The 25,494-nt window shown below is 39.3% G+C and overlaps 3 protein-coding genes and 1 pseudogene across 8 annotated transcripts; 2 read left to right on the plus strand and 2 right to left on the minus strand.

Moving 5' to 3' along the window:
- Positions 1-1,144: 1,144 nt before the first annotated feature.
- On the plus strand, positions 1,145-4,914 carry LOC122343047 (annotated as a pseudogene).
- A 1,029-nt stretch (positions 4,915-5,943) lies between these two features.
- On the plus strand, positions 5,944-11,803 carry LOC122343024 (gastrula zinc finger protein XlCGF57.1-like). Of its 2 annotated transcripts, none has more exons than XM_043237301.1 (3): positions 5,944-6,001; positions 6,508-6,771; positions 9,053-11,803. In XM_043237301.1, exons 2-3 carry the CDS (start codon positions 6,546-6,548, stop codon positions 10,309-10,311), a joined length of 1,485 nt encoding a protein of 494 aa, XP_043093236.1. In that variant the 5' UTR covers positions 5,944-6,001; positions 6,508-6,545; the 3' UTR covers positions 10,312-11,803. The 2 variants fall into 2 exon arrangements, with proteins under 2 accessions (XP_043093236.1, XP_043093235.1); XM_043237300.1 differs by lacking the exon at positions 5,944-6,001 and adding an exon at positions 6,170-6,371.
- Positions 11,804-12,988: 1,185 nt separating this feature from the next.
- LOC122343099 (gastrula zinc finger protein XlCGF49.1-like) lies at positions 12,989-15,622 on the minus strand. 2 transcript variants are annotated; one of them, XM_043237426.1, is made up of 3 exons: positions 15,573-15,622; positions 14,831-15,139; positions 12,989-13,945 (listed from the first exon to the last, which is right to left on the minus strand). In XM_043237426.1, the coding sequence occupies exons 2-3, from the start codon at positions 15,084-15,086 to the stop codon at positions 13,392-13,394; spliced, it is 810 nt and encodes a 269-aa protein (XP_043093361.1). In that variant the 5' UTR covers positions 15,087-15,139; positions 15,573-15,622; the 3' UTR covers positions 12,989-13,391. The 2 variants fall into 2 exon arrangements, with proteins under 2 accessions (XP_043093361.1, XP_043093360.1); XM_043237425.1 differs by lacking the exon at positions 15,573-15,622 and adding an exon at positions 15,336-15,551.
- A 1,904-nt stretch (positions 15,623-17,526) lies between these two features.
- Positions 17,527-24,458, minus strand: LOC122343036 (bifunctional apoptosis regulator-like). 4 transcript variants are annotated; one of them, XM_043237332.1, is made up of 9 exons: positions 23,924-24,458; positions 23,587-23,735; positions 22,976-23,240; positions 21,466-21,574; positions 21,117-21,226; positions 19,099-19,243; positions 18,244-18,420; positions 17,968-18,164; positions 17,527-17,843 (listed from the first exon to the last, which is right to left on the minus strand). In XM_043237332.1, exons 3-9 carry the CDS (start codon positions 23,221-23,223, stop codon positions 17,672-17,674), a joined length of 1,158 nt encoding a protein of 385 aa, XP_043093267.1. In that variant the 5' UTR covers positions 23,224-23,240; positions 23,587-23,735; positions 23,924-24,458; the 3' UTR covers positions 17,527-17,671. The 4 variants fall into 4 exon arrangements, with proteins under 4 accessions (XP_043093267.1, XP_043093266.1, XP_043093265.1 ...); XM_043237331.1 differs by having other exon boundaries at positions 17,968-18,161; positions 21,117-21,286; positions 21,370-21,574; XM_043237330.1 differs by having other exon boundaries at positions 21,117-21,286; positions 21,370-21,574; positions 23,924-24,454.
- Positions 24,459-25,494: the final 1,036 nt, after the last annotated feature.

The raw sequence follows: 25,494 nt of genomic DNA on the forward strand, positions 1-25,494 counted from the left end.
AGGCTAAACCTAACCTATCCTATTTTGCGCTCAGTACTACTGCGCAAGTTCGCCATCCTTATTCTCCATCTCTTTAGCGCGCGCTACGAATTACATAATAAAAGTGCTTTTGTTTCATAGTAATTTAAAGCTTTCTGAAGATGCATTTGTTCTAGTATTTGTGCTAGTATTTACTGGGTTTCCGGTTCATTTTTGAGAGTCAACAAAAAGTTTGGTTGTTTTATTTGGCGCCCGTGGTACTTTATTGTACAAAAGCAACGTTTTGTTGATTATTTCTGTGCAGGCGCACACATTGTCATATTTTAAGGTGTTTCAACTGTCATTTAAAAAGAAATGACGGCTGTATATAAGTTACGTCTAACTGCGCACTAATCTGTTTAGTCGTATTACAATGATAGTTTAATTAATTTCTTACTGAAAGACAAATTAAGGCGCCTAATATACACGTACACTTTATTGCCAGCACTAATGGGACATCCCTTCCAATTAATAGGTTTGACTACTTTAATTTACACGAGTAAACATCTTTCGCAGCTTGTTTTTACTCATCAATTCCAAATTATCATACCGAGATGTAATATTAAACAGTAAAATACTCCAAAAATGAAGTCCCCTAGTTCGCTTTAGTCCGGACCAAATACAAAGTAGTCAAACCTAGAAGGAGGTGTTCGAGAACCTTTTGGCGATTTAATGCGTCGCACGAATAAAAAAATTATTCTATAATGTCAAGTTTTGCAAGAATTGCGCCATTGAAAGAATGATATATCTGTAATTTAAAATATGCACATTATCTTAACAAGACTCATAACACTCTCCATGACATTCAAAAGTATAAAGTATAAAAGTATAAAGTAATGTTCGAACATTTGTATATTTAACTAGTAAACTGAGACTTCAAAGTGTACTAAAAATGCTACTACAAGTATTTAATTAGCAAACTCAGGATACCTATAAGGTCGCTTTTAAAGTGGTTAAAGTATAAGCTAAAAACATTTACGTAAATTATTTAGCACAAATAATACTTCCTAAAATATTTATGTAAATTGCATTAACACTTCAGAAGAAACTACTTTCACTACCTTTAATTAAAGATGTAAATGTAAGATCATTTTGATTTTATCGCAGGACTTTTATTTTGGTCTGGCGGTGTGACGTCACTAGTCCGCGCCGCGCTCCCGCGATTGATTCGGATGAAGACAGGTAACGTTAGGTGCTTTCATCGTTTAAAGTGTTTAAATCGAAATAACTCGTTAACAATTGTATATAGAACTGAAACGGATGTGTTCAACAAAGTTAACACGTTACGGCTTTACGTAGAGGCATTACAGACAGTCCCTTTGTAGTGAATCATTACAGCAGTCAGCATTGGAAGTTGTCCTAAAACCAGTGTGTTCTTGTCTTAAGACAACTTTGCCTAACTCTTTTGATCCCCTCCCAGTGCCGCCCTGTCCGTGTCTTAACCGAGCTGCTAACGTTAGTGATGGAGAAACGGATCTTTTCGGAGCTCCGAGTCAATTGAATCAAATGCTTCGCAAACTTCTGAATCGAACGCGTTTCTGCTCAAAACAACGACAACAAACAAAACGCAAACGTGACCCTTCTAGAAAACGACTGCAAGTGCAGTCTGTCAGATATAAAATACAAAGCAGCAAACACTAAACAGCAGTCCTATTACAAACACGAACCTCCTATATGATGTGAATATTAGCTAGTTTTGATTGTTTTTGGGTTAATCAACTCTAGCCCTGACCGACCCCCTTATGAGTTTACTATCTAGTGAACTTGAGATCTGATCGAGACGCACCCAGAGATTTAGTTCATGTTCATCTGTTGATCTTAAACAGAACAAACTCCTGCGGAAGAGGCCGAGGTCCACGGGACGCCGCTATAAAGATGGCTTTGGTGAAAGAGGAGAGTGAAGACGTAAAGATCGAAGAAACACTGAGAGTCAAGCGTGAAGATGGCGAAGAACAAACAGGTTGGTTTCGATCTCGAAGATGAACCCATCTTTCTTGAAGTTTTTAAACACATCGGTTTTTAAATTGGTCTTATTTGTAAGTGATTTTTCTGCATCAAAAGTGGCATGCTAATATTTAAGTATTAGTACATGATCGTTACAATAGTCGTATCTCAGAAATACCAGCCTACTTCTAAAGTAATCGGTGGTAGAACATCGGTAGAGTAACTGTGCTGGTTTTCTTAGTTTTTTCTTGAAAAATCTTTGGTGAGCAAATAATACAGACAGTGACCAGTGACTTTATAAAGAACTGCATGCAAATCATGATTGTTTTGACTGATTTCACAAAGAACTACTGGTTTTATCCCAATAAGCTAATACACAGCTTGTAAAGATAACGCTGCCAACGAGAATCTGAATATTTCTCATTTCTAATTAGGTAACTCCTAGTTTTATGCTAATTTCGACAGCGTGTGGCGTTACCAGATGCGTAACAAATAAAGTTCGAAAGTAGTTTAGTTTTACGACAGATGTGCGTGATTTATGGCGCTTGAAAATAAGGTCAGTACTTTTGTAGATATAGGATCGATCGTGTTTAGTTTTTATACTTTTGGTGAATAAATTAGGGCCGTCAAAATTGTTTCATTAATTGCGTGATGTTGTTTTTCCTTACGGTTTAACGCCTTACGTATATTAAACACAAGATTGGTGTTGCGTGATCAACTTTTAAAGAGAGCGCTGCTTTTAAAACGAAACCTGCTGCGCTTTGTGATGCACGTCGAAAAAAGAAATCACTTTTGTGTAATAAAGATTAACTGGTTCACTAAAGCCTATTAAATGTTACAAATAAAAAAATGCTATAGAGTAATAATGACTACGATTGATGGCCCTTAGAGACAGGTCTGTCTCATTGATCTTTTTTCGGTTTATAGATTGATATCGTGCCATTAAACTGGAGTTTACTTGTTACTTTTCTCACCTCAGACCCGATGGTGCTGAAAGAGGAGAGCCAAGAACGAAACGAGTATCGCCGCGATTTCAAAACGGAAGAGGAATCGATCGGTTGCCGCCGAGTCGAAAAGACCCCCTTGGCAAAAACGGCGCAAGCCGCAGGCGTTGATTCTCGGCCGAGCGCTCGTCCCGGAGAGGCCCCTTTCACCTGCCAGCAGTGCGGAGAGATCTTACCCCACAAAAGAAGCTTTAAAGTCCACGTGAAAATCCACGCCGAAAAGCAGCCGTTGCTGTGCCCTCAGTGCGGGAAGAGTTTCACGCGGAAATACAACCTCAACTCCCACATGAGGACGCACACCGGCGAGAGGCCCTACCCCTGTACGCAGTGCGGGAAGAGCTTTTCGCAGACGAGCCAGCTCAACGTCCACATGAGGATCCACACGGGAGAGAAGCCTTTCAGCTGCGAGCTCTGCGGCAAGAGCTTCAGGCAAAGCGCAGAGCTCAAAGCCCACGCCACGACGCACACGGAGAGAAGCCTTACGCGTGCCACCAGTGCGGCAAGAGCTACACGCAGAACAGCCAGCTCACCATCCACACGAGGATCCACACGGGAGAGAAGCCCTTCTCCTGCGCCGTGTGCGACAAGAGCTTCACGGTCAAGCGGCGCCTCAAGGCCCACATGAAGAGCCACGCCGAGAAGAACCCCTTCACGTGCTCCCGCTGCGGAAAGAGCTTCACGCAGAAGCGCACCCTCGCGCGCCACACGGTGATCCACACCGGAGAGAAGCCGTTCAGCTGCCCGCGCTGCGGGAAGAGCTTCCGGCTGAAGGGGAACCTCCAGGTCCACATGAGGATCCACACCGGAGACAAGCCGTTCGAGTGCCAGCAGTGCGGCCGGTGTTTCGCGCAGACGAAGCTCCTGAACGCCCACGTCAGACTTCACGCCGGGGAGAAGCCCTTCATCTGCCCGCAGTGCGGGAAGAGCTTCACCAACAAAACCAACCTGAAGACCCACATCCGGATCCACGCGGGAGAGAATCCCTTCAGCTGCGACCAGTGCGGCGAGAGCTTCAGATACAACGCCAACCTCATCAATCACATGAAGGTCCACTCGGACGGCGGCGCGAAGACGTTCTCGGACAGCGAGCAGCTGGAGGAACACGTTTGAGTTCACGTCTGAGCGCGGCCCTCCAAGAGTTTGGCGAGGGAAGGAAGCCTCGGGATGGAGGGAGGAGATCGTCCTCGGCGTCGATCGCGGACTCGCTCCGAGAGGAAATTGCCGTTTTCCTTTGTGCAAACTGCAGGAACGATTTTTGCAAAGATCTGCTCATTCGTTCTGAAAGAGCAACGTAATAATTTGGCGTCATGCTGAAAGTTTCGTCGTCTCTCAATGCTTGACCTTTAGGCTCATTTTATGTTGTATATTTGTGGTCCTTTGGCCATACCTGATCATCTTCTGTGCTGTGGCTTCAAATATTAAACAGTTACAGTGTATTCCCTCAACTTTTCGGGCATGTGTTCATTTTACTTTGAATCAGAATCTTTGTCAAACTTGATAAGCAATAAATTGACAAACTAAACAAAATCGCTTGTTCCTATCGAGCTCAGCTGTATTTTCAAATTCAAATTCAAATTTATTGTATTTAAGCTTGTAATAATAATAATAATAATAATAATAATAATAATGAAATGCCTTTAACTGAAAATTGAGGGTTTAATTTTGTCATTATCCGTGACTGGCACTCTATTCTCCTATTAAGTGTTTCTACACAATCTGTGTTGTTGAAAGCACTATAGAAATGAATAAAGGTGTCGACTTATTTAGTTGTTTTCAATCTGGATAAAATGTGATACCGATTGTGGAAATACCCGGCAACTTAAAATGCACGACCAGGAAAAGCATAGACATATTCTAGGTATTTATCAGCCCAGTTTATCTTTCATGGACGTACCGTTTCCTTTTTAATCAGTTTGCTCCAATAAACAACCCAAAGCAGTTTGTCTTCCTTCCTTTGTCTTGTTACTTGCAGCATATATTGGATGAAGTGTTTTAAAGAATTGATTAATTCTACACAGCAGCCGATCCCAGTACCCCCACGCATGAACAAACGCCTAAAAACAGAAAGATGGGATTCACGCTTTTAAGTCTTCGCGATCCTACTGTCACAGTTATTTGCTACGTAAGTCTACAGTGTGTGTTATAATAAACAGCAGAATGGATGCGATGGAAAGTCTATACTGTACAGATTTAAACACTACTGCAAGAGAACGATGTAATTTTTTTTCAGCATTTTTGTTTGTCCTCAAATGGCATGGACCCCAGGCCAACCGAAGGGCCGAACCAGCGGCTCATGTAAGGGCGATGTCAAGTAGTGATGTTTTGGCAAATGTTTCTGATCAGGAAGCGCTTCTTGGTAGAAAACCTGAAATGTTACAATGAAGATATCCAATGTACTCTGTATGTTCCTGTGCATCTCTTTTAAATCCAAGATAATCTGCCAGACGCACTCCCCTGAAGGTATAACATCTCCAATCACGAAAGGCAACCACCTTAAGAAAGTCCAGTTTTCAGGAGCATTGCCTCCAATTGTGTTTTTGTGCTTTTAATTGACTGGGACTTTTTAAAAAATCATCTCCCTCGTAGGGAACACGACACAGAGATGGCTAACTACTACATATTAGCCTGGGGCCTGGTCCAAACTCAGGATTTAGGTTAAGAAATGGTTATTTGGAATCATTTTGTATTCTGCACCCCGCTTGCTTTTCTGTTTACTATGTTTTTGTGAACTTAAACCCTATAATAACAAATAATTTTATACAGCGGTACAATAAGGTTCTGTTTGTTAGTTCTTCCCCAGCATTTGCTCCTAAAACCAGAGAAAATGTAAGCACTGATGACAATATGTAGACAGTGGTGCCATCTTTGAAAAAATGTTTAAAAAAAATGCAGCACTGGAAAATATGACACAGCGGGACAAGCATACAAAAAAAGTTTTGCGCGAGTTTGGCGCAAAAAGACTTTTATTTTGGCGTGGCTGCGTGACGCCATAAGCATGCGCCGCGCTCCCGCGTCTCTGATTCGGCCGAAGAAAGGTGAGGGCTTCCAATAGTTTAAAGCGCTTCAGCAATAATAATAAACTCGTGTAGAAAATCGTACGAAACTGAATTAACCAGTGAAACGTCCAAGGGGCTTGAACGCGTGTAAAGCGCCTCCGTTCACTGCGTCTCTCTTCGCTCCTATGTAGTGAATGAACACGAGCTCGTTCACTGTTGAGTAGTGATGAAGAAACCGAGCGCTGCTTTTTTTAAAAATATTAACTATTGTGATCGAAACTTGATTTTTAGTCTCCCTTAAAAGTGTAATGAGGGCATTTACAAACCACCTGCAAGTACATTCAAAGTGTAATGAATACCAGATATAAAACAAACAAGTGCTTGTCATCTGTAAATATATTTTATTCAGGTAACTCCATTAACTAACTCGCTGCATTTCCCAAAAGTATGGTTAGTTGGTCATTCAGTGTATTTAGGTTACTTTGGGAAATGCAGCCCAGATTTATGCCTGTAACAGTGAGCTTAATCATTCTCATCTCAAACAGGACAGAGCTACTGAGATCCATGTGACACCGTTATAAAGATGGAGTTTCTGAAAGTGGAGCTTGAAGACGCGTTCACGGTCGAGCCAGAAGATACTGAGACCCAGCTGAAGATGGTGTTCATTAAAGAGGAGAGTACAGACGTGAAGATCGAAGAAGCGTTCATCAAGCAGGAGGAAGCCGAGGAACAAATCAAGACCGCGTTCATCAAAGAGGAGCGTGAAGAAACTTTCAGAGTCAAACTTGAAGATGCTGAAGAACCAACAGGTCGGTTTTCTCATAGCTGAACTCATTTGACCCTTATTGAAGGGGTCATATAATGTTGTATTTGGTGTAATGCAATGTTTTTATGCGGTTAAAGTGCATAAAATGCATTATTTTCCACATACTGTACATTATTGGTTCTCCTCTAAGCCCCGCCTCCTGAAATGGGTCGGTTGGCACAAAGCTCATAGCTCTAAAAAAAAAAAAAAATGGAGGTGCTCTGATTGGCCAGTTATCTAGTGCACTGTGATTGGCTGAATATAGCCGGCCCTGACTATAACGTGACCCCACTGCCGAAACGATAAAACGCATAACAAATACGTTAATACTGGTTAACATGACTTCGAGGTTAATTGTTTCCGTCCTCTTTCTTTCGCATAAAAATATTTTTAAGTGTATGTACGTTTATAACACCATTCTTTGTATTTTATTATTTAAAAAATAAAATGGCGCAAAATTTGACATCGTTCTCTCTTCTATAAAACAGTAAACCTTTTTATTTAAAAAAGGATTTCTAAAAGGTAAAAATGTTCATAAATCCTAAAACCTTTTTTTGTAAAAGATTCATTATCCCTGCTGTGAACTGACTGTACAGAACACGAAGAACATCAAAAACTTTGAGTCACGCCTTAAATATATCTTCTATTTGTTTTTATCGATAAAAACCCAGAAAACATTGACACACATTTTTTTCGTCAATATCGCACACCCCTAGCATTGACACAAAATGATTCGCAACAGTCACTTTGACGTTTAGTCCGCTGGATCGTTTTTTTTTGTTTTACAACAAATTCCATAGTTAACTATGGTTACTGGAGCAAAACCATGATTGATTTGTTACCATTTAATAGCACCTGTAACCATTATCTTAGCGTTTAGTAAAGTCATTTATGGTCAGGCGAAAGCTGCATCAAAGGAGGTGGAGTTTCGAAGCACACCCACCGACTGCGTAACCGCCTCGCACCAACGGAAGCTCAAAGGTGTTTAGGAGCTAAAGCGAAGTCCACAAAAAGTGTGCTTTGGTGAGCTGTTTCGAACTGCCAAACGAACTTTGTTTTAGACATATTGTTTTTCCCCTCAATGACGTCATTTTTAGTTCGTTCTTCGATTACGTTAAGTATATTGGGGCCCTAAGGGATTTTTGGTTTGTATCCAAACAGCTTTAAACCAAAAATCACATACCATCTGCACATGCGCACTTTGTACATTTTTTACCCTGCTTCTCATTGTCTGACAGTTTTGAGATGTTTTTCATTTAAAAAGTCTAACAACCCACGTTAAATTGTCTACCATCATGGCCCACTTAAACAACCTTACAGCACAAGGAATAATTGCGTGATTAACTTTTAATCTGAGAGTTGAATGGGGAGTTGTGCACCTCTCTCTCTCTAAATGTATTATTTTATCATGTAGGACGGTGGTTCTCAACTCGACCACCGCACTTTTCGTATGTGTCCCTTATTTAAGTCAGATCGTTAACTCATTAGGAGAGAGATCCTTAAATTGACCTGAGTGTGTCAGATAAGGGAGAGAGATAAAATGTGCAGTAGTTTTGTCAAAAATATGATATATCTGAACGGTGCCAATACTAATTTCACGGAGCATCAGTGTACCAATACTAGCCGAGCTGTCACTTAATTCTTTTCGTCATATGCACATTGACGAACACCACACGTGACCGCAGTCTCATTCGTTCTAGTTAAATTGCGTAATAAGGGGGCGTTCGCATGTGGCACTTTGTGCACGCTCAGTTACGATATTTCAAATGTAGACGTGTGGTTTTCGCTCTCATTTTCGGTGCGACGTGTCTTTACGGAAAGAGCGGATCATGGTTGCTTAGCGTGGATTGGTGGTTATACGTGAACCCGCGTATTAAACGTATTAACCAGCGTTTATGAGCGATGAACGATCTTAGAAAACAGTAGGTAATAAAAATACAAAGAAATAATGTTCTAGACGTGTGGGAGTTTGTTTTTTTTGTGGTATCTAATATCAATATTTTTCACGGTGTCATTTTCAAGAAATTCCAGTACAGTGACAACACTAATGATTGAAGTTAACTAGTGATTGAAGTTAAGAATCACTGGCGTAGGAGACATAAAACTGGTACATAATAGAGAATATTTTAGAGAATTAATTGTAGAACTCGGGCTGAGCAGGTTCAGGTTTAGACACCTTGGTGTAGGATCCTGCATAGATGCGTTACACAGCTACAAGGTTGATGTTGTTTGCTCTGTGCTATTGAACTGGGGTTAACTTTTATTTGTTCGGTCTTCCACCTTAGACTCAACAGTGCTGAAAGAGGAGCAGGAAGAAACTGAAGAGAAATATCAGTATGAGAACCCTCATGATTTCCTAGAAAAATCATTTAGTAGTTTACAGTCTGAAAAGAGTTCCACACAAAAAAGGGATGGGATTCGTTTCCCCTGCTTTCAGTGTGGAAAGAGTTTTAGTCGTAAGGCAACCCTCAAAAGCCACATGAAAACTCACCCTGAAGAGAATATGTTCACCTGCACACACTGTGGAAAAAGTTTCGGCACAAAATTGAAACTGAAATACCACACGAAAGTTCACAACGGAAACAAACCCTTCACGTGCAAACAGTGTGGAAGGAGCTTCACTCAGAAAGGAAGCCTTAAGAAGCACATGGCCATTCACACTGGAAAGAGGCCTTACGCGTGCCCTCAGTGTGGAAAGAGCTTCAGTCAAAAGGGAGGCCTCAAGAAGCACATCTCAACTCACACAGGGGAGAAGCCGTTCACATGCCCTCGGTGCGGAAAGAGTTTCAGCCAAAAGGGAGGCCTTAAGATCCACATGAGGATTCACACCGGAGAGAAGCCGTTCACATGCCCTCAGTGCGGAAAGAGTTTTAGTCAAAAGGAAGGTCTTAAGAAGCACGTGACGATTCACACCGGAGAGAAGCCTTACGCGTGCCCTCGGTGCGGAAAGAGCTTCAGTCAGCGAGGAAGCCTCGAGGGCCACATGAGAGTTCACACCGGAGAGAAGCCGTTCACATGCACTCACTGCTTGAAGAGTTTCAGTCACTCCGGATCCCTTAGATACCACATCATGAAAGTTTGCAATAAAGAGAAGCCCGACAGATCCCCCCAGTGTGGAAAGAGTTCCGGTCAAAGTGGAAAACACGGGGCGCTTCAAGCCGAGAACAAGCCTTTCACGTGCAAACAGTGTGGAAAGAGTTTCACTCAAAAAGGAAACCTCAACAAGCACGTGACCATTCACACCGGAGAGAAGCCGTTCACGTGCAAACAGTGCGGAAAGGGATTCACTCAAAAAGGAGGCCTTAATATGCACATGAGGATTCACACCGGGGAGAAACCTTTTACGTGCGATCAGTGCGGGAAGAGTTACCCTCGAAAAGGAGGCCTCAAGATACACATGAGAACTCACACCGGGGAGAAGCCTTTCGCTTGCAAACAGTGTGGAAAGAGTTTCAGTCAGCGAGGCAGCCTTGACATGCACATTGAAATTCACAACCGAGAGAAGCCTAAAGGAAAAACTGAAGAACGAACTGAACTGAAATGACTTGTCTTTTTAAACTAAATCGGGCTTCTGTAAAGCAGACTCTTTGGGGAGTTAGTTTTGAATTCTAAACACCTTTGAGCTACCGAGGCGGTTAGTGTGGGTGTGTTCTGAAACTCCACCTTCTTTTGACGCGGGATTTATTTTTCCCTGTTTGTTTCAGGCAAAACGGCAACGTCTCCGATTCATTATATGCATAGTGTGCTGCCACAGATATATCTGCACCTGTATGATTGCTAACGAAAGCAGTTAGTTTCTACGAAGAAATTACAACGGCGCTTGTGTCGATGGCCCGCCGTAGATTTGTAGTTATGCAAAAAGCAACAGAAACATCAGATGCAAGTTTTCCAAAACGATGGTAGCAAGTACCAAATGCATCCGTTTGAAATAAATACTGCTGCTGCTAGTGTTCTTCATTCAAGGAGAATTTAAAAGCCATGTTTAGATGAACGTAAACCCCGCCTCCAGCAGCGCCGGAGGGTCAGAATGTTCGGAAACGGTATTATCGTCGCTCAGCCTTTCCAAGCGTCTTTTTGCCCTCAAACAAAGAACGAAACAACTTTTTTTGACGTATATCGAGGCCTTAACAGATCCCCCTCAGTGTGAAGTTTCAGTAAACGAATATAAAACTGTTCCGGTTCTTGATTCTGATTGGCTGAGCCACATTTTAAACCGCTCTACAAACATACACCTCTTTGTTGTCCGTGTGTTGTTCGGCAACCACAACCCTTTCTGAAGAACTAAGTATGTGGGATAACTATTTTATAAAAGCAATATACCTTTCAAATTACATTAAATGACAGAATATTAAGTGCAAGTAGCTGTGTAACGGACTCAGTCTGTAACGTGTAACAGTAGCTGTCTGTTACATTCACATAATTATCAACTTGGTTAGCAAAAGTATTATGTATTATGACACCTTAAAATAAAGTGTTACCAAAATTTGGATGGTAGATTACAATCATTTAATTATGGTTACATGCACAGAAGAAATCGGCCTCCTGCTGTAAAACTCAATGACGAAAGCAAGGATTTGGGAATAAATGCAATGCAGTGTTGGTGTCTACTCTGAAATGTGTCGCTAACATTTGGTGATGTTGTTATCGAAGTTGAACATTAGTACAATCAAACTAAATATTTCTACCTTGTTTTGCCAGCGTTTTATAAAACCAAAAATATTGTCAGAAATGAATGCGTGTTACTGGTTACATCGCAGCTCAAAGTCTTTTTGCCTACAGAACTGATCGCAGACCCAGCGCTTCTCTGAACGTGAACTCGTATATTCAGATGTCCCTATGAGTCCCATCATTATTTGCTTTGCTGTACCCTACTGTAAGCATATTCTAATTTAGCGGCCACTGTCTCTGTAAAGTTAACCAATTTGTTTTATTTGTTTTGTATTTCTGCGCAACCCCTCATGATACCGACTTAACTGTTGATTGTTCATGTTTTAAAGTAGCCATTTGCCCAGTTTTTAAATAAACATGAGTTACTATATCTGTCTGGAGATTCTTGATTCAGATTTGCACCGAAAAAACACTTCCTTCTATGGAAATAACAACAGTAAAGATGTTAAATGACCCATACTGTAAACATTTGCTAACAATACTAAGTGCAGAGGTGGAAAGTAACAAATTACATTTAGTCACATTACTGTAATTGTAAATGCAGAATTATGTTTTTATATAGATTTATATGGCCTTGTGTTTTCTAAAACTTTGTTTCCTTCCCTTCTGCAATGTTTGAAATACCACTACTACGCTGAAATGCATTAAACGCATTTAATGTCTTCAGTGCCTCACGATGGGCCGAGCTGAACCCGAGATTTCCTCACAGCATTCGGTTCGCTTTGTTCCAGATGTTTGTGATTTCCAGCTGGTCTGAAGTAATGTCTATTGAAAAGCACTACACCAAAACTTTCTAGCTCTTTCCAGGCTTCCAGTTCTGAATCACCCCACAAGACAGAGAAGAACAAGAAGGGAAGGAAAACACGTTTACTGGCCATTCGATGGATAACGGACATTAACCAGAGTTAACACTGTGAAAAACGTACCATGGAGAATCCATTATATCGCTTGGTTTCTCCAACTTTGGTCCAGATTTTCTTGAAGCGTTTCCCAGAACAATACTCAACTCAATAAACATTCAATGTGCTGAAATATCTGTTGTTGAAAGTTACATTTAGGTTTAAGTCAACATCTAGCGCACACTGTATTATTATTAACTATTTTTATGTAGAGATTGTGTTTAGAGAGTGTTTAATAAATTCATTAAATTAATTTAGCATTATTACCAAGACTGCTCGAAACTAACAGTATTGGTCATTACCAAAATAATTTTTTAGCATTCCCCAACTCTTTTTAGTAACAGTAGGAGGGTATTTCTATTTCTATTTTTCTATTAAAGAACAGCAGAAAAACAAATTGTCTGCATTTTAGTTTTTTTTTCTTCAGATGCCCAATTACAGTCGAAATATACTAAACAACGCCGTTCTTTGTCTCTTTTGAAAAACTCTTCAAATCGAATTGATTTAAAAAATTAAAATTAAGCAAATTAAATGGACACGTTGGTGTTAGGTTCAGCACCACGGACAGTGCCCGTACACACAATATCTAATCCTAAAACTAAATTGATTTGTAGTATGTTCAGAAGAATAAAAGAAAAACATTACACTTCAGAATTACCGTTTAGGATTTATTGAGTCCTACACATTTGCAAGAGATTTATTTATTTTTTAAAGGCCATTTTTGTACATTTTTACATTTGTCCTGAAGAATGAGGGTTAAATCAACTTAAACCTATTAATTAAACGCTGATCAATACCTTCTTTCTCTATTCTGCGAGCAGACTTTAATATCTCGGTGATATCTCAATCCTCTCCTACTTACACATTTGTCAGCTTTCTCGAAGAAAAGAACTAAACATGCAAGAACTAGAGAGAAAAAGTAAAGGAAATGTTGACTTTGTACAAAAGCTAGACTATACCAGATCAAGCTCTCCGTTTTGGGTGAACTGTTGCTTTTTGTCTCCTTCAGTTGTTTTCGATCCAAAGCGCTATCCGAAAGGCTTCCTTTAACGTGACGTTACGATTTTTCCTGCCCGAGAAACTCCTTCCACGCCAAAGACATATAAAACCGCGATCTCAAGTGAGTCTTCATGTGGGTATTGAAGCATACTTTGCTTGCGAAGGCCGTTCCGCACTGAGGACAGGCGAAGGACCGCTTCTCGGCGTGGATTCTCATCACGTGCTTCTTAAGACTTCCGTTTTCGGTGAAGCCATTGCCGCAGAGCTCGCAGGTGTACGGCTTTTCTCTCGTGTGGCTCCTGCCGTGCTTCTTGAGGTTGGAGTTGCTCAGGAAGCGTTTTCCGCACTCGGGGCAGGCGTAAGGCCTCTCCCCGCTGTGGATCTTCATGTGGGCTACAAGATTTCCTTTCGAGGCGAAACTCTTTCCGCATTGCTGGCAGGCGAAAGGCTTCTCTCCGCTATGAACTCTCGAGTGCTGAGTCAGGATTCTTTTCTGACCGAAAGTCTTTCCGCACTCTTCGCAGGTATAAGGCTTGTCTCCGTGCTTTTCGAGGCCTTCTTCGCTTTCCATTCCAGTAAGTTCTCGGCTCTCCTCTTTCCCTGGCATCTGGCCTAAAAGCAAACGAGAGACGAATTCAAGTTAACAGACACCAGATACGTACAGCTTCATGCCTCGGGAGAACTGGGAAGATCTCAAATTAGATTATTTGCTTCTTAATCTTACAAATCCGTTCCTCCTTGTGCTTCTGTGAACGAGACGCAGCATGGTTGGCGTCTCGTAACGGACTTCCCCTACTTTGCTTACGTAAATAAAGAGACCTAATCAAACAGAAGTACGGAGTGCCACAGGGCTCAGTGTTAGGACCGCTCTATTTCATGCTTGTATAGTTTATCTGATACAACTATTTTAAAGCCATTCAAGTCAAGTTCTTAGCAATGCATATTACCGATCAAAAAATACGTTTTGACGTATTCATGGTAGCGCATTCACAAAATAGCTTCATAAAACACGATCTTTACTTTATATCCAAATGATTTTTGACTTGATTATCTATCATTTTGCCACACGCACGATGTATTTTTGGCTATTTGTCTTGCATCTGTTCTTATTTTTAAGAATATATCAAATATAAATGCCTATACTGCGATTTATTAATACAGTAATTCGTATTAAACAAAAAAGTGGAAGAAACCGTCAGAAAATTTGCTTTTCAACTGACTTTAAACCAGTCTATCTCAGTATGTTTTATTTTTTTATCATATTACAAAAATCATAAATCGTTTTGGAGAATGTTAAAATAAAAATCACAACTTTGCTAATTCTGATTTAATTCAATTTAAACAATTGCATTAATATCCCGAGTATAGATGCAGAAATCCTACAAGAGTTTGAAGAGAAAAGGGTAGGCTACTGCCTTCTTTATTTTGGGGCTAAAAATGAGAGAAAAGTGTGCGAAAACAAAACAAAATAGTTCAGCTTCGAGAATGAAAACCGACCTATTTGTTCTTCAGTATCTTCATGTTTGACTCTAAACGTTTCTTCAATCTTCACGCCTTCACTCTCTTCTTTAACAAAGGATATATTTGTTTGTTCGTCTGTATCTTCATGTTTGACTTGTGTTTCTTCGATCTTCACGTCTTCACTCTCCTCTTTAATAAATGGTATAGTTGTTGGTTCCTCGGTATCCTCTTGTTTGACGCTGAACGCTTCTTCGATCTTCACGTCTTCACTCTCCTCTTTAATAAACTCCATCTCTGCAATTGTTTGCCTTCAAGAGTTTTCCCTGTGTGTTCAAACACTGTGTCCTGTTGAAAATGAAAAAAATAAATAATATGCAATAAATATGCAAACTAATAACCACCACTTAGTTTTAATTAAAATGAGGTATTTGATATTAGATATTCATATTGCTTAGAAATATAAAACTGCTATTGTTTGTAAAAGTTGTTTGTTTTCGTTGTTGTTGTTTGTCTCGTCAGAAAGCGATTCGAGTGACTCAACTGAATCATTTGTGAATCGGTTGAGTTTAAAATCGATCCACTGAACGAATCAGTGTTTACGATGTGATCCAATAAATAGGGAACAAAATAACGTGCTCTTCACTCAAACAGTGGCGTTCAGAACGTCGGAAAACGATTACGATTCACATTCAGTAACAGTTAATTAACTTTACTTGCGTGTGAAGCTATAAAGTACGGTGTATCGATTTAAAGGCGTTAAATGATTAAAACAACAAACCTTTCTTCGGCTGAAACACAGACGCAGCGCAGCTTTATGACGAACTTAACCCGCGTCAAAATAAAAGTCCTGGTCGCGACTAAAATAAAAGAAGAGCAAACGAGCACCTCCGAGAATTTCGTGGAGTTTTATAACTGTGCGTGTTGAAAATGACCTCTAACAAATGTATGTAGCTATATATTTTCAAGCAACACTAACATTTAAGTAACATTTGCTTAGGGACAGAGGTAAAAAAAAAAGTTTGATTTTGTTAATCTAAATATAATCAAACGGTCAGAGTTTCGTGTGGGAAGAGCTTGCTCAAGAACCGAGGAGCTACACCATTCAGGGTTTATAAGTGATTAACACACTGCATGTAAATCAATTTCATACATTAAGTATTTTTTGTATTTTAAATGATTTTGACTTTTAAAACCACTAAACAATAACAGCAGGTGTGGTAATGTACCTGAGAAAAAAAAACAAAAACAATAATAACCAATAATTCACTGTTCAAAAACCAAAGCTTTATCATAAAAAAAAAACCCCAACACAATCATTTTTGCCATCCTAATATATTTACATGTATGCTGAGCTACACACATTTTGGAAGGCCATATTTGCAAACATTATCGTATTATAAGTTTTTGCTTTCTGATTGTAATACAGAAAGACCTTCAAGTTACTGCTTGTAGAGGAGCACCTTTGATTGGAAAAAACAAGTTTGCAGATGAGGATCATATAAGGAGTTGGAAACTGCCTCTTTGTAGCGTGGGGCTAGTTTGCTCAGCACAGCAAGCCTATCCTGAAGACCAACCCAAAAAGTGTCAAGGTCGACATTCCCACTCACAGATGCTCAAAGTGCTTTTGGACCCAGCTTGCGAGAAGTACTGACTACACACCTCATCACAGAGCTCTTTGTTTGCCACAAACTTCATCTGTAGATCCTCAAGATAGTCAAATACCTTTGCTGTGATGGGACATCTTCTCTGAAAACAGTCTTAACATTTTCAGGATCACCTTGCACTTGTCAGACTTGTAGGGTGCCTGCACACAGTCTTCAAGCATTATGTTTCTCACTACAGAAATTCTCTGTAAAAGGTGAAATGCTCAGTATGATATTCCACTGCAGAGAACCAAGAGATCCAATGAGTATTACTTGAATTTGGGGCCATTGCTGGCCATTTAGGTTGCCAGATAAGTAGGACAGGTATCTTCTCATCATCAGCATCTTTAAAATGCTGCTCAGCAGAAGTAAGCATAAAGTGCTCCAAAATATCTTGGTGCAATGACGTTGGTTTTTAAAAAACACAATGCAGAAATAAATTTTTCACTGTGTTTAGAACATGGGGATCAAATGTTGGATTGGTGCCAGATATCACCCCTAGTTTTTTTTAATTTAGCAAATCTAAAGTTGTACCATCAACTGTTTATGCTAATGTGGAGTGCCAAATAGCATTACCTCTGTCTTTTCACTATTAAGACAATTAAGTTTTGGGACATCCATATTTTTTTTTATCTTTGAAACTCTAACAGTCCAATAGCTGTAGTATCACCAGGCTTAGCATTATTTTATTTTTTTTGGAAAAAAATTAAACTTAAGACCCAGGAATCTAAGAAACTGACCAAGAGGATAGATGTACATACTAAAAAGTAGGGGGCTCATAATGGAACCCTGTGGAACACCAAAATTAACTGAATGAACCAACTTTAGAACGGCATCCATCCAGGAAACAAATTGTATCTGTCCTAAAAGTGTAGATTTGAGTCAATTTAAAACAGTGCAAGCAGCATGATCGACTGTGTCCAATGCTGTGCTTAGATCTAGAAAACAATGAAAACACTTAATTGCTGTGAAGCTTAATAATGAATCTTATTACATTCAAGCAAGTGTATTTTGTAATAGAAATAGCAATTGTACTGTAGTATGTAACATTTTCTGACTCTTAAAAAGAGTAAAAGAGTAAAAAATAAATGTAATTTGTTTAGATGTTTATTGCTGTACCTGCTTTAAAAAAGATTTCTAAATAGAGATGCATTACATTCAAGCATGTGTATTTTGGAACAGAAATAGTAATTGTGCTGTTGTAAGAAAAAAAAATCTTAACGTATTTAGGTCTTTATTCCTGTGCCAGCTTAAGAAAAGGTTTCCGAACAGAGATATAAATGAACGAGCTGAAAAAGAGTCCGCAGTAGAATTCAAAGTCACAGAAGAACTGAGGCATCAGGGGCCACAGCAGCACAACGAAGAACATATTGAGCGTCTTCTGAAGAATCGTCTTAGGAAGAGTTCTGAAATATACACACAAACACACAAAAACAAGTACCGTGATCAAATCCTAATCACCAACATATAACTACACAGTATTTGCTGTATGCACATTATGTACTGTATATAGAATAATTATATGTGTACCTCATCTGTCTTCTTCTCCACAGTGTCCAGACATAAACATACTCCATTACTGACATCACCATGGAATTACCAATCACAATCCATGATATCCAGCAATGAACGCTCAGCCATTGCCAAGCAAAGTCAACCAGTAGCAGATAGGGCATCAGACAAACCTTCACACGAAACTCCACCCACTGACGTTGGCTTGGCTCCTGCTACAAACACACAGTTACTTCCTGTTCGCATATTAAAACTGTTGTAAGTTCACAGTGGAGAGAGATTTCAAACACACACCGGTACGTGGTCAGGTGGGATATCCTGCATTGCATTCGTTATGTATGCAGGACAGCAGGTGTGTATGAAGGGTAGAAAGGTGTCTTCATAATCAAACAGGTACAAGTAGAGGAAAGTGACGCGTGGAAATTCTCTCAGGCCAAACTGGAGGAACAGCGATTTTCCTAAATTTGCAGCCTTGACCGGGAAAGAGAATTATTGAAAGTACAATTATAAAAGTTATTATCCAAATAACTAATTCTGATGTGTTGGTGGCCTCTTTAAAATTTTGATATGGTGACCAAATTTGAATGTTCCCACAAAGCGTAGAGTTTATGGCAGGCGTGTCCAATCCTGCATCTGAATTTTTAAGCTTGTTTTCTCATGGGGGCCGAAAAATGTTTCCACGTGGTCAAAATTTACTGGTATTACCATCTTTGTAGAAACATTTGATTCCCATAACGTGATGAATGCCAGGTGCACACACACATATATACAACTGATGCACAGTTTCATTCTTTTCTTTCATTCTCAATAGCATTTATAAATGATGTTGAAGTTTCATCAAATGGGAAAATTAAAAACTCCACACTGAGGCTGAGGCAGGACAATTTGCTCAATGGCTCAAGAAGATCAGAGCCAACTGAGTAAAAGGGCTACTTGGCTAAATTAACTGTGGCACAGGAAGAAACATTACTCCTCGCATAAGCTTCAAATTACTTGCAAGTCCCACATTGTTGATAATTGGGGAACTCAGCTGTGGTTTAGCAAACAAACAGGAGCAGGGAAAATTAATAAGTGACTAGAAATAGCACAACTGTTGACTGAGCTCTTTGCGGAATGAAATAATAATTACCAGAAAAACACAAGACACACCTTGTACTCCCAGAGGTTTTGGGGTAGTTTGACTTTGTGGTCTTTGATTTTCCGGATTTCCTCCAGAATGACCTGTCTGTGCGATGGATTCTTAACATGAAACGGAAAAGCAGACAGTTCTTCATCCCTGAGATGAGCCAAGAAACTAAAACAAACAAAAACACATACAATAATGAATGTAGTGACACCTGCTGGCTATGAAATGTCATGAAAGTTATTTGAATATCGCATCCCTACTAGATAATGTAATGGCAGCACTTGTGGAAGATGGCAGTAGATTTAAGGTTTCAACTCATGTAGTGTCACGAATCTAGTCTACAGTATAGAGCCTCTCTGTGTCTAAATATAAGTCTAGTTTTTCTAGTTTATTGCCTTAGTCTGTTTCCTTCATTTCATTCTTGCTAGGTTTATCTTGTTTTGTCTGTCAGCAACTTGCCCTGGATTTATCGTTTTGGATTAGATTAACCTTTGTCTTGCCGTTTCTTACTCAGTTTGCCCCTGTCTGAGGAATAGCTGAATTATGTTAATTTTCCTCAACCCTAGACCACGTCTTCAAATAAAGCTTGCAAAAGGATCCGCACATCAAATATTCGGGCCACAACAGGATCCAACAGGCAAGAACGCGACAAGGCATGTTCACAAAATGGCGGCCACAAGAACACCTTGTGAAGTCATAGCTGAACTTTGTAAGTCTAGTCAAGTCACAGTTAACCTTCACGAATCAAGTAAAGTCACTGTTGATCTTCATGAATCTAATCAAGGAGTAACATGACTCCACGGGACCAGGCAATGTTCGCAAAATGGCGCCCACAACAACACTTGTGACAGCCAGTCATTATCAGTGTTATCAGTTGGTTGCTGGGGGAACCTCTTACAATCTTTCTTAATATTCTCTCTGCAATTTCTCACTATCACTCTAAATATTATTAGTAATTGATCGTAATTGGCCCGATACAATTTGTTTAGTTTAAGTAGTTTAGTGTTTGTTTTACAATTAAACATAAGAATTTGGGGTTTTGTTACATTTAATATATATGCAGCATATAATTTAAATTCCTCTAACAATTGCATAAGGTTTGTAAAATGTTTCTTAGGTGCAGATAAGTCTTTTTTTTATTTTAGTCTAATTTTACATTCTATACCTGTTACACGTGGACGCCTTTTTGTTGTTGTTTTTGTTGTGTGCCATGTATTCTGTGTGACCTACTTTAGTTAATTGTCTTAGTGTTTTCACCTGTGTCTTATTTATTAAGTATTTACGTTGTGTATTTAAGTCCTGTGTTTTCAGTTCTGTTTGTCCGATCTCATCTGTTTTACGTGGGTTTAGTTCATTTGCTTGTCTGCCCGTTTGCCTACCTGCCCGAGGTAATTATCCTGTATATGTGTATGATTAAACTTGTTTATTTTATATTCTCGTCAAGCGCTCCTTTGCTCTAAACCACACCATGACATACCATTGCTCTCCACCCCTGGTATCAACAAGTGCTGTCTAATTATATGAGCCAGTGGTTCTATATAGATGGCGAAGAAAGAAGGACTAAGACAGCAACACTGCCTAGTTCCCTTCAAGGCAAAATATTTGCGATAGAGACCCATTTACTTTCACTCTAGCAGTTGCATTTGATATATAGATTTTTAGACATTAGGTAGATTTGTTATTAAACCAAACTTTTCTAGTGGCTTTTTGTACCTCAGTGGTAATTTCTGCAGTTTAGTTTTATTAGTTAGTGTGATTTAATTTTATAAATCGCAGATAGAGGGAAAATCTAATGTATTAAGGAACTCTTGTACTTTTGTTCTGTACATTGCAGATGTCCTTTTATATAGTTTTTCATAATAATTTCATAATTCAATTTCCATTCTCAAATTTGAGCCATCACCTTTTACATGTAAAAATTCTAAACACATGAACAAAAACATTTTTTTCAGGTAACTAATAAAACCATGACACTAAAATGAAAAACATTGAATTGTATTTCTGTGTGTATGTGTGTGTTTTTTGTGTGGATGGTGCCCACCTTCCATTAATTTGTGCTTTGTGGAACGTTTCTCTGTACTGATTGCTCCAGGGACCCAGATGCTCCACCCACAGAATGACATCATGGGGTTTCCACCTGTTGATTGGCTTCTGAACCAAGATGTCATAATCGGATTCAGTGCTGACCCAGTAATATCGAAACAATATAACCTAGAAACATTCACAAGATGTTATGTCCTGTGCACAGCCGAACCCCATTCAATTGAGTACGTATAAGAAAAAGTGCATCTTACCCCCATGCACATCAATGCCACCATGACTCCAGAACAAAAGCTGTATTGTATAGCTTGTTCTAGGCCTTGTGATACAGGAATTTGTTGCTTCAGTACCTGCCCATACTTTTGGAATATCTGGAGAAAATAATGGAACCGTTGGTCACTCTGGAGAGCCGTCCTCCGTCTCTTTATCTTATCTGGAAACTTCTTCTCCGCTGCATCCCTAGGACATGCACATGCCATATTAAATTATGAATTAGCATTAAACAGTACATATCCATGGACTATGGTTTTGCATTCTTTTCACAAAGACGCCCAGGACAACAGGATGTCATGACCCTAGCACCAGATAACATCGGTGGCAAGCAGATCCCACAGACTCTGTCACAGAACAGCTTGTAACATTAACTCAAGGGAACACATTGATAATTCCAACTCAGGAAGGAGATTGTCAATTTTGGAGCAGATAGCAGACCAAGATGATGGTCAAAGAGATAACTTTTACGAGATCAGCTATTAAATACTTAAATACACAAAATATTATGTCACAATGGCTGGCTCGATGAGTATTCAAGTAAACACATTTGGTTACATCTTAAAAACTGCTAAGAAAATATTGGATACTGGGTTGTGTGTGCTGGAGTGATTACTGACATACAGTGGATGATCATATAGGAGTAAAAAGGTCGGAATAACATTATTCTAATGCTAGAATAATGCTGGGAACCAAGAATTGTTGGTAAGGTAACTATTTCATGCAGTAATACAGTTTTCATAAGCACAGTAAAATTTGCTGTTTATTTAGGTCATTTGTATTGTATCTAATGGTCTCTCTGAAGGCTAAGTGCCCCTAAAGAAGAAATCCTAGAACCACATAATGCGACCAAAAATATAACCATCTAGTCTGGATTTAATGTCAAGCGTCTGTCATACAGCAGTAGTTAACTGGTCTTTTATGGGATTTTTATAAGTACCAGTAAGTACCAACCAAAAATCGGAATGTTTTTTGCTTTACTTTGGTTGATCTCTGGATTGCATTGAATTCATTTTCCAGGATGCAAAGCAGAGAAAATAAACACAGCAGGCAGAGCAAACTTAATGTTCACTGGCCACATAATAATGGAAGAAATATAAGGGTTTACATTAATGTATCTTTAAGGGTGAACATTTTGGATTGAAAACGCTCCTTGTCTACAGCTGTGTTTCAGAAACTACGACCATCTACACTTCACAACCTAAAACGCATGTCACATGACTATTTATGCAGGTACATCCATAGATATGTATAGGTAGAATTCCAGAATTAGATTGCGGAAGCATCTACGTGCTTGGAGCTATCTAATGGATATCAATGAGCATATCTATGGGTACAAAAATAAGCACAATGTTATTGTTTACACGGTCGTCAAGGATACACAGAGTGAAACATCGTTTTTAAGTCTTTGTTTTGCTCCGTTCACGCCGAAACGTGACCCCAGAGTTTTCAAACGTAAATGGATTCCATTGTGTTTTCAAAAGTCTCCATTTTAGACCTTGACAATGCTGAAGTAGTGCAATGCATAGCCATAGCAAAAGTTAAGCATTTTAGTGTAAACGGGGTCATAGACAGCAATGGTTCTCTCACCGAAGGAGGATGTTAATTCTGGGAAAGCCCTGCCACCTCTCTCTGCATTCTGGACACTCGTTCCGTTGAGAGGAATGCAACCATTCTGCCAGACAATGGCGACAAAAACTATGGCCACAGTTAAGCGTAGTAGGATCTACGAGGACATCGTAGCAACAGTGACACACAAACTCAGGTGCCGACAGTTCTTCCATGTCCTCATCGAACTCGATGAGGTCCGACTCTATTGCAATGAGTTCATCTGTCATCTTGCCCTCGTACAGAACTGAGTTTAGAAAGAACAGAAAACTCTTTTTAACAGCATCTACAGGTTCAAGCAATGCTAGAACATCAAACAATTATAGTTACATGTAGTTATATCTCTAACTTCACTAATTAGTTCAGTCTTTCCCAGCCTATCAAACAGACTTGTTCAGCAAAAATGAATAACAAATACACATTTTATGCTGTGATATTTTCTCTTCCATTAATTGTGATCTCCTCTAACAACAGTACCACATAAAACACTTGTCCACACATTTATCCACTGCCTCATCTGTATGTATAAATGTATGTATATTGTTTTTCTATGTGTAAATTTATGCATATATATTAAGAAACATGAATCTTACTGTCAAAATCGTGACTTCAGGTCCCAGTCAGGTCAAACAGAAACAGAAAGTCTTCTGCTTGTGCACATGACTGAACCACAGAGAAACCTGACAGAAATACTTTCGGTTTTGGATTTCACTTGTATTGTGCTGGATTGCCATGACAATACCTGTTGCAGACAGAGTGTCAATTAGTGTAGCCTACTGGAAAATTCGGCAAACATAAACAAAGATTGCTTGTCAGATTTCAAGAACGAGCAACCATGTATTTTTAAATAAGCCCAAAAAACTTTCCTTCTTGTTCCTGCCCTCGATGTTGTGATTATTAGTTAATTAGTTCTCACCTATGCTTGCTCACCTGTTTTTGTTCTCCCAATTATGTCCCTGTGCTTTTACACCCTGTCTGTTGCGTTCTCCCTTGGCGGTCCTTAACATATTAAATGTTCTATGTGTGTTGATGCTGAGTTCCTGTATTAAAAGAATAATTTTTGTTATATCCTTTAAGACGTATTACTACAACCACGCCACGTGACATTGTTTTTCACCTCCAATTACCTCTGAGGTTATTATATTGTTACATTTTTAAAACTTTTAAAATTTATAGTTTAACATTTTTCTATAAAGTCTTTTTACTATAATGTATAGAAATTGTGATTATATCTGATGTGCTGAAATATTTCATATTAATATAAATGTAGCCTAATTTGGTTATGATATTTAAATAACTTATTTAACGATGATCTTATTTTTATTATTTAACCATAATCATGATATTGTAACCACGCAAAAATCATACCTGGGATAAATTGCACATAACAGTAAAGGCGTTATTTAGCCAATCCACATCTGATCGAAAGCCTGGCAGAGCCAGGGTTCACAAGACACATGATATATAATGCCTTATTCCTAATGAACGAGGAATTTGTTTTAGTGACAGAAACTCTACAGTGCAACACGATAACAAGACAAGACAGATAATAATAAAAAGAATTATATACACTATACAAGATACAGAATATAAAATGTGCAAAACAGCAAAAAAAAAAAAAATTATATATATATACTGTAAACATGAAGTGTAAACAGGAATTATGTTTGTGCAGTGTTATGTGCAAATCTGTATGTTAAATAAATAAGTGTCCTTAAGTGTTCATGACATGGACTGCCTGGGGGAAGAAACTGTTCCTGTGTCTGGCTGTCCTGGTACTCAGTGCTCTGTAACGTCGACCAGACGGCAACAGTTCGAAGATGGAGTGTGCTGGATGTGAGGGGTCCAGAGTGATTTTCTTAGCCCTCACTGTTACTGATTCATCATGCAGCTCAAAGTATTATGGGTAGAATCTCATCAGTCTCTTCTGATTTATCAACACAGTTTCACTGATGATCCAGAATAAACTCTAAACCCAGGACAGAGTGTGTGAGTGAATGTGGTCTGGACTGTGTGGATGAGTCTCATTGTGTCAGAGACGCTGAAGAAGGACAGAGTTCCTGCGCTCTCATCCACATACACTCCTACTCTGTAGATATCTTCATACTCTCCTGTTCTTCTTCTTCTGATGATGGGCTTCACAGAGAGATCAGTCATTATCTTATTGTATCTGAATGAGTATCCGTGAGGAGAGCAGATCAAACTCCAGGACTGATCATTAGCTCCAAACACACACTCTTTACCCGGTCTCTTCCTGCTGATGTTCTTATATGACACTGATATCTCCACACCTCCACTCCACTCAGTCTCCCAGTAACAGCGTCCACACACACTCTCTCTACACAACACCTGATGATACACATCAAATCTGTCTGGATGATCAGGATACCTCTCTGTTGTTCTCAGACAGAATGAGATCAGTGTGTACTGTGTTTGGATCCAGTGTGAAAAAACACTCATCTGAACACAATAACAGAGACATTAATAACACAACAATCACT

Source organism: Puntigrus tetrazona, chromosome 4, assembly GCF_018831695.1.
Source record: "Puntigrus tetrazona isolate hp1 chromosome 4, ASM1883169v1, whole genome shotgun sequence".
NCBI classification, from domain to species: Eukaryota; Metazoa; Chordata; class Actinopteri; order Cypriniformes; family Cyprinidae; genus Puntigrus; species Puntigrus tetrazona.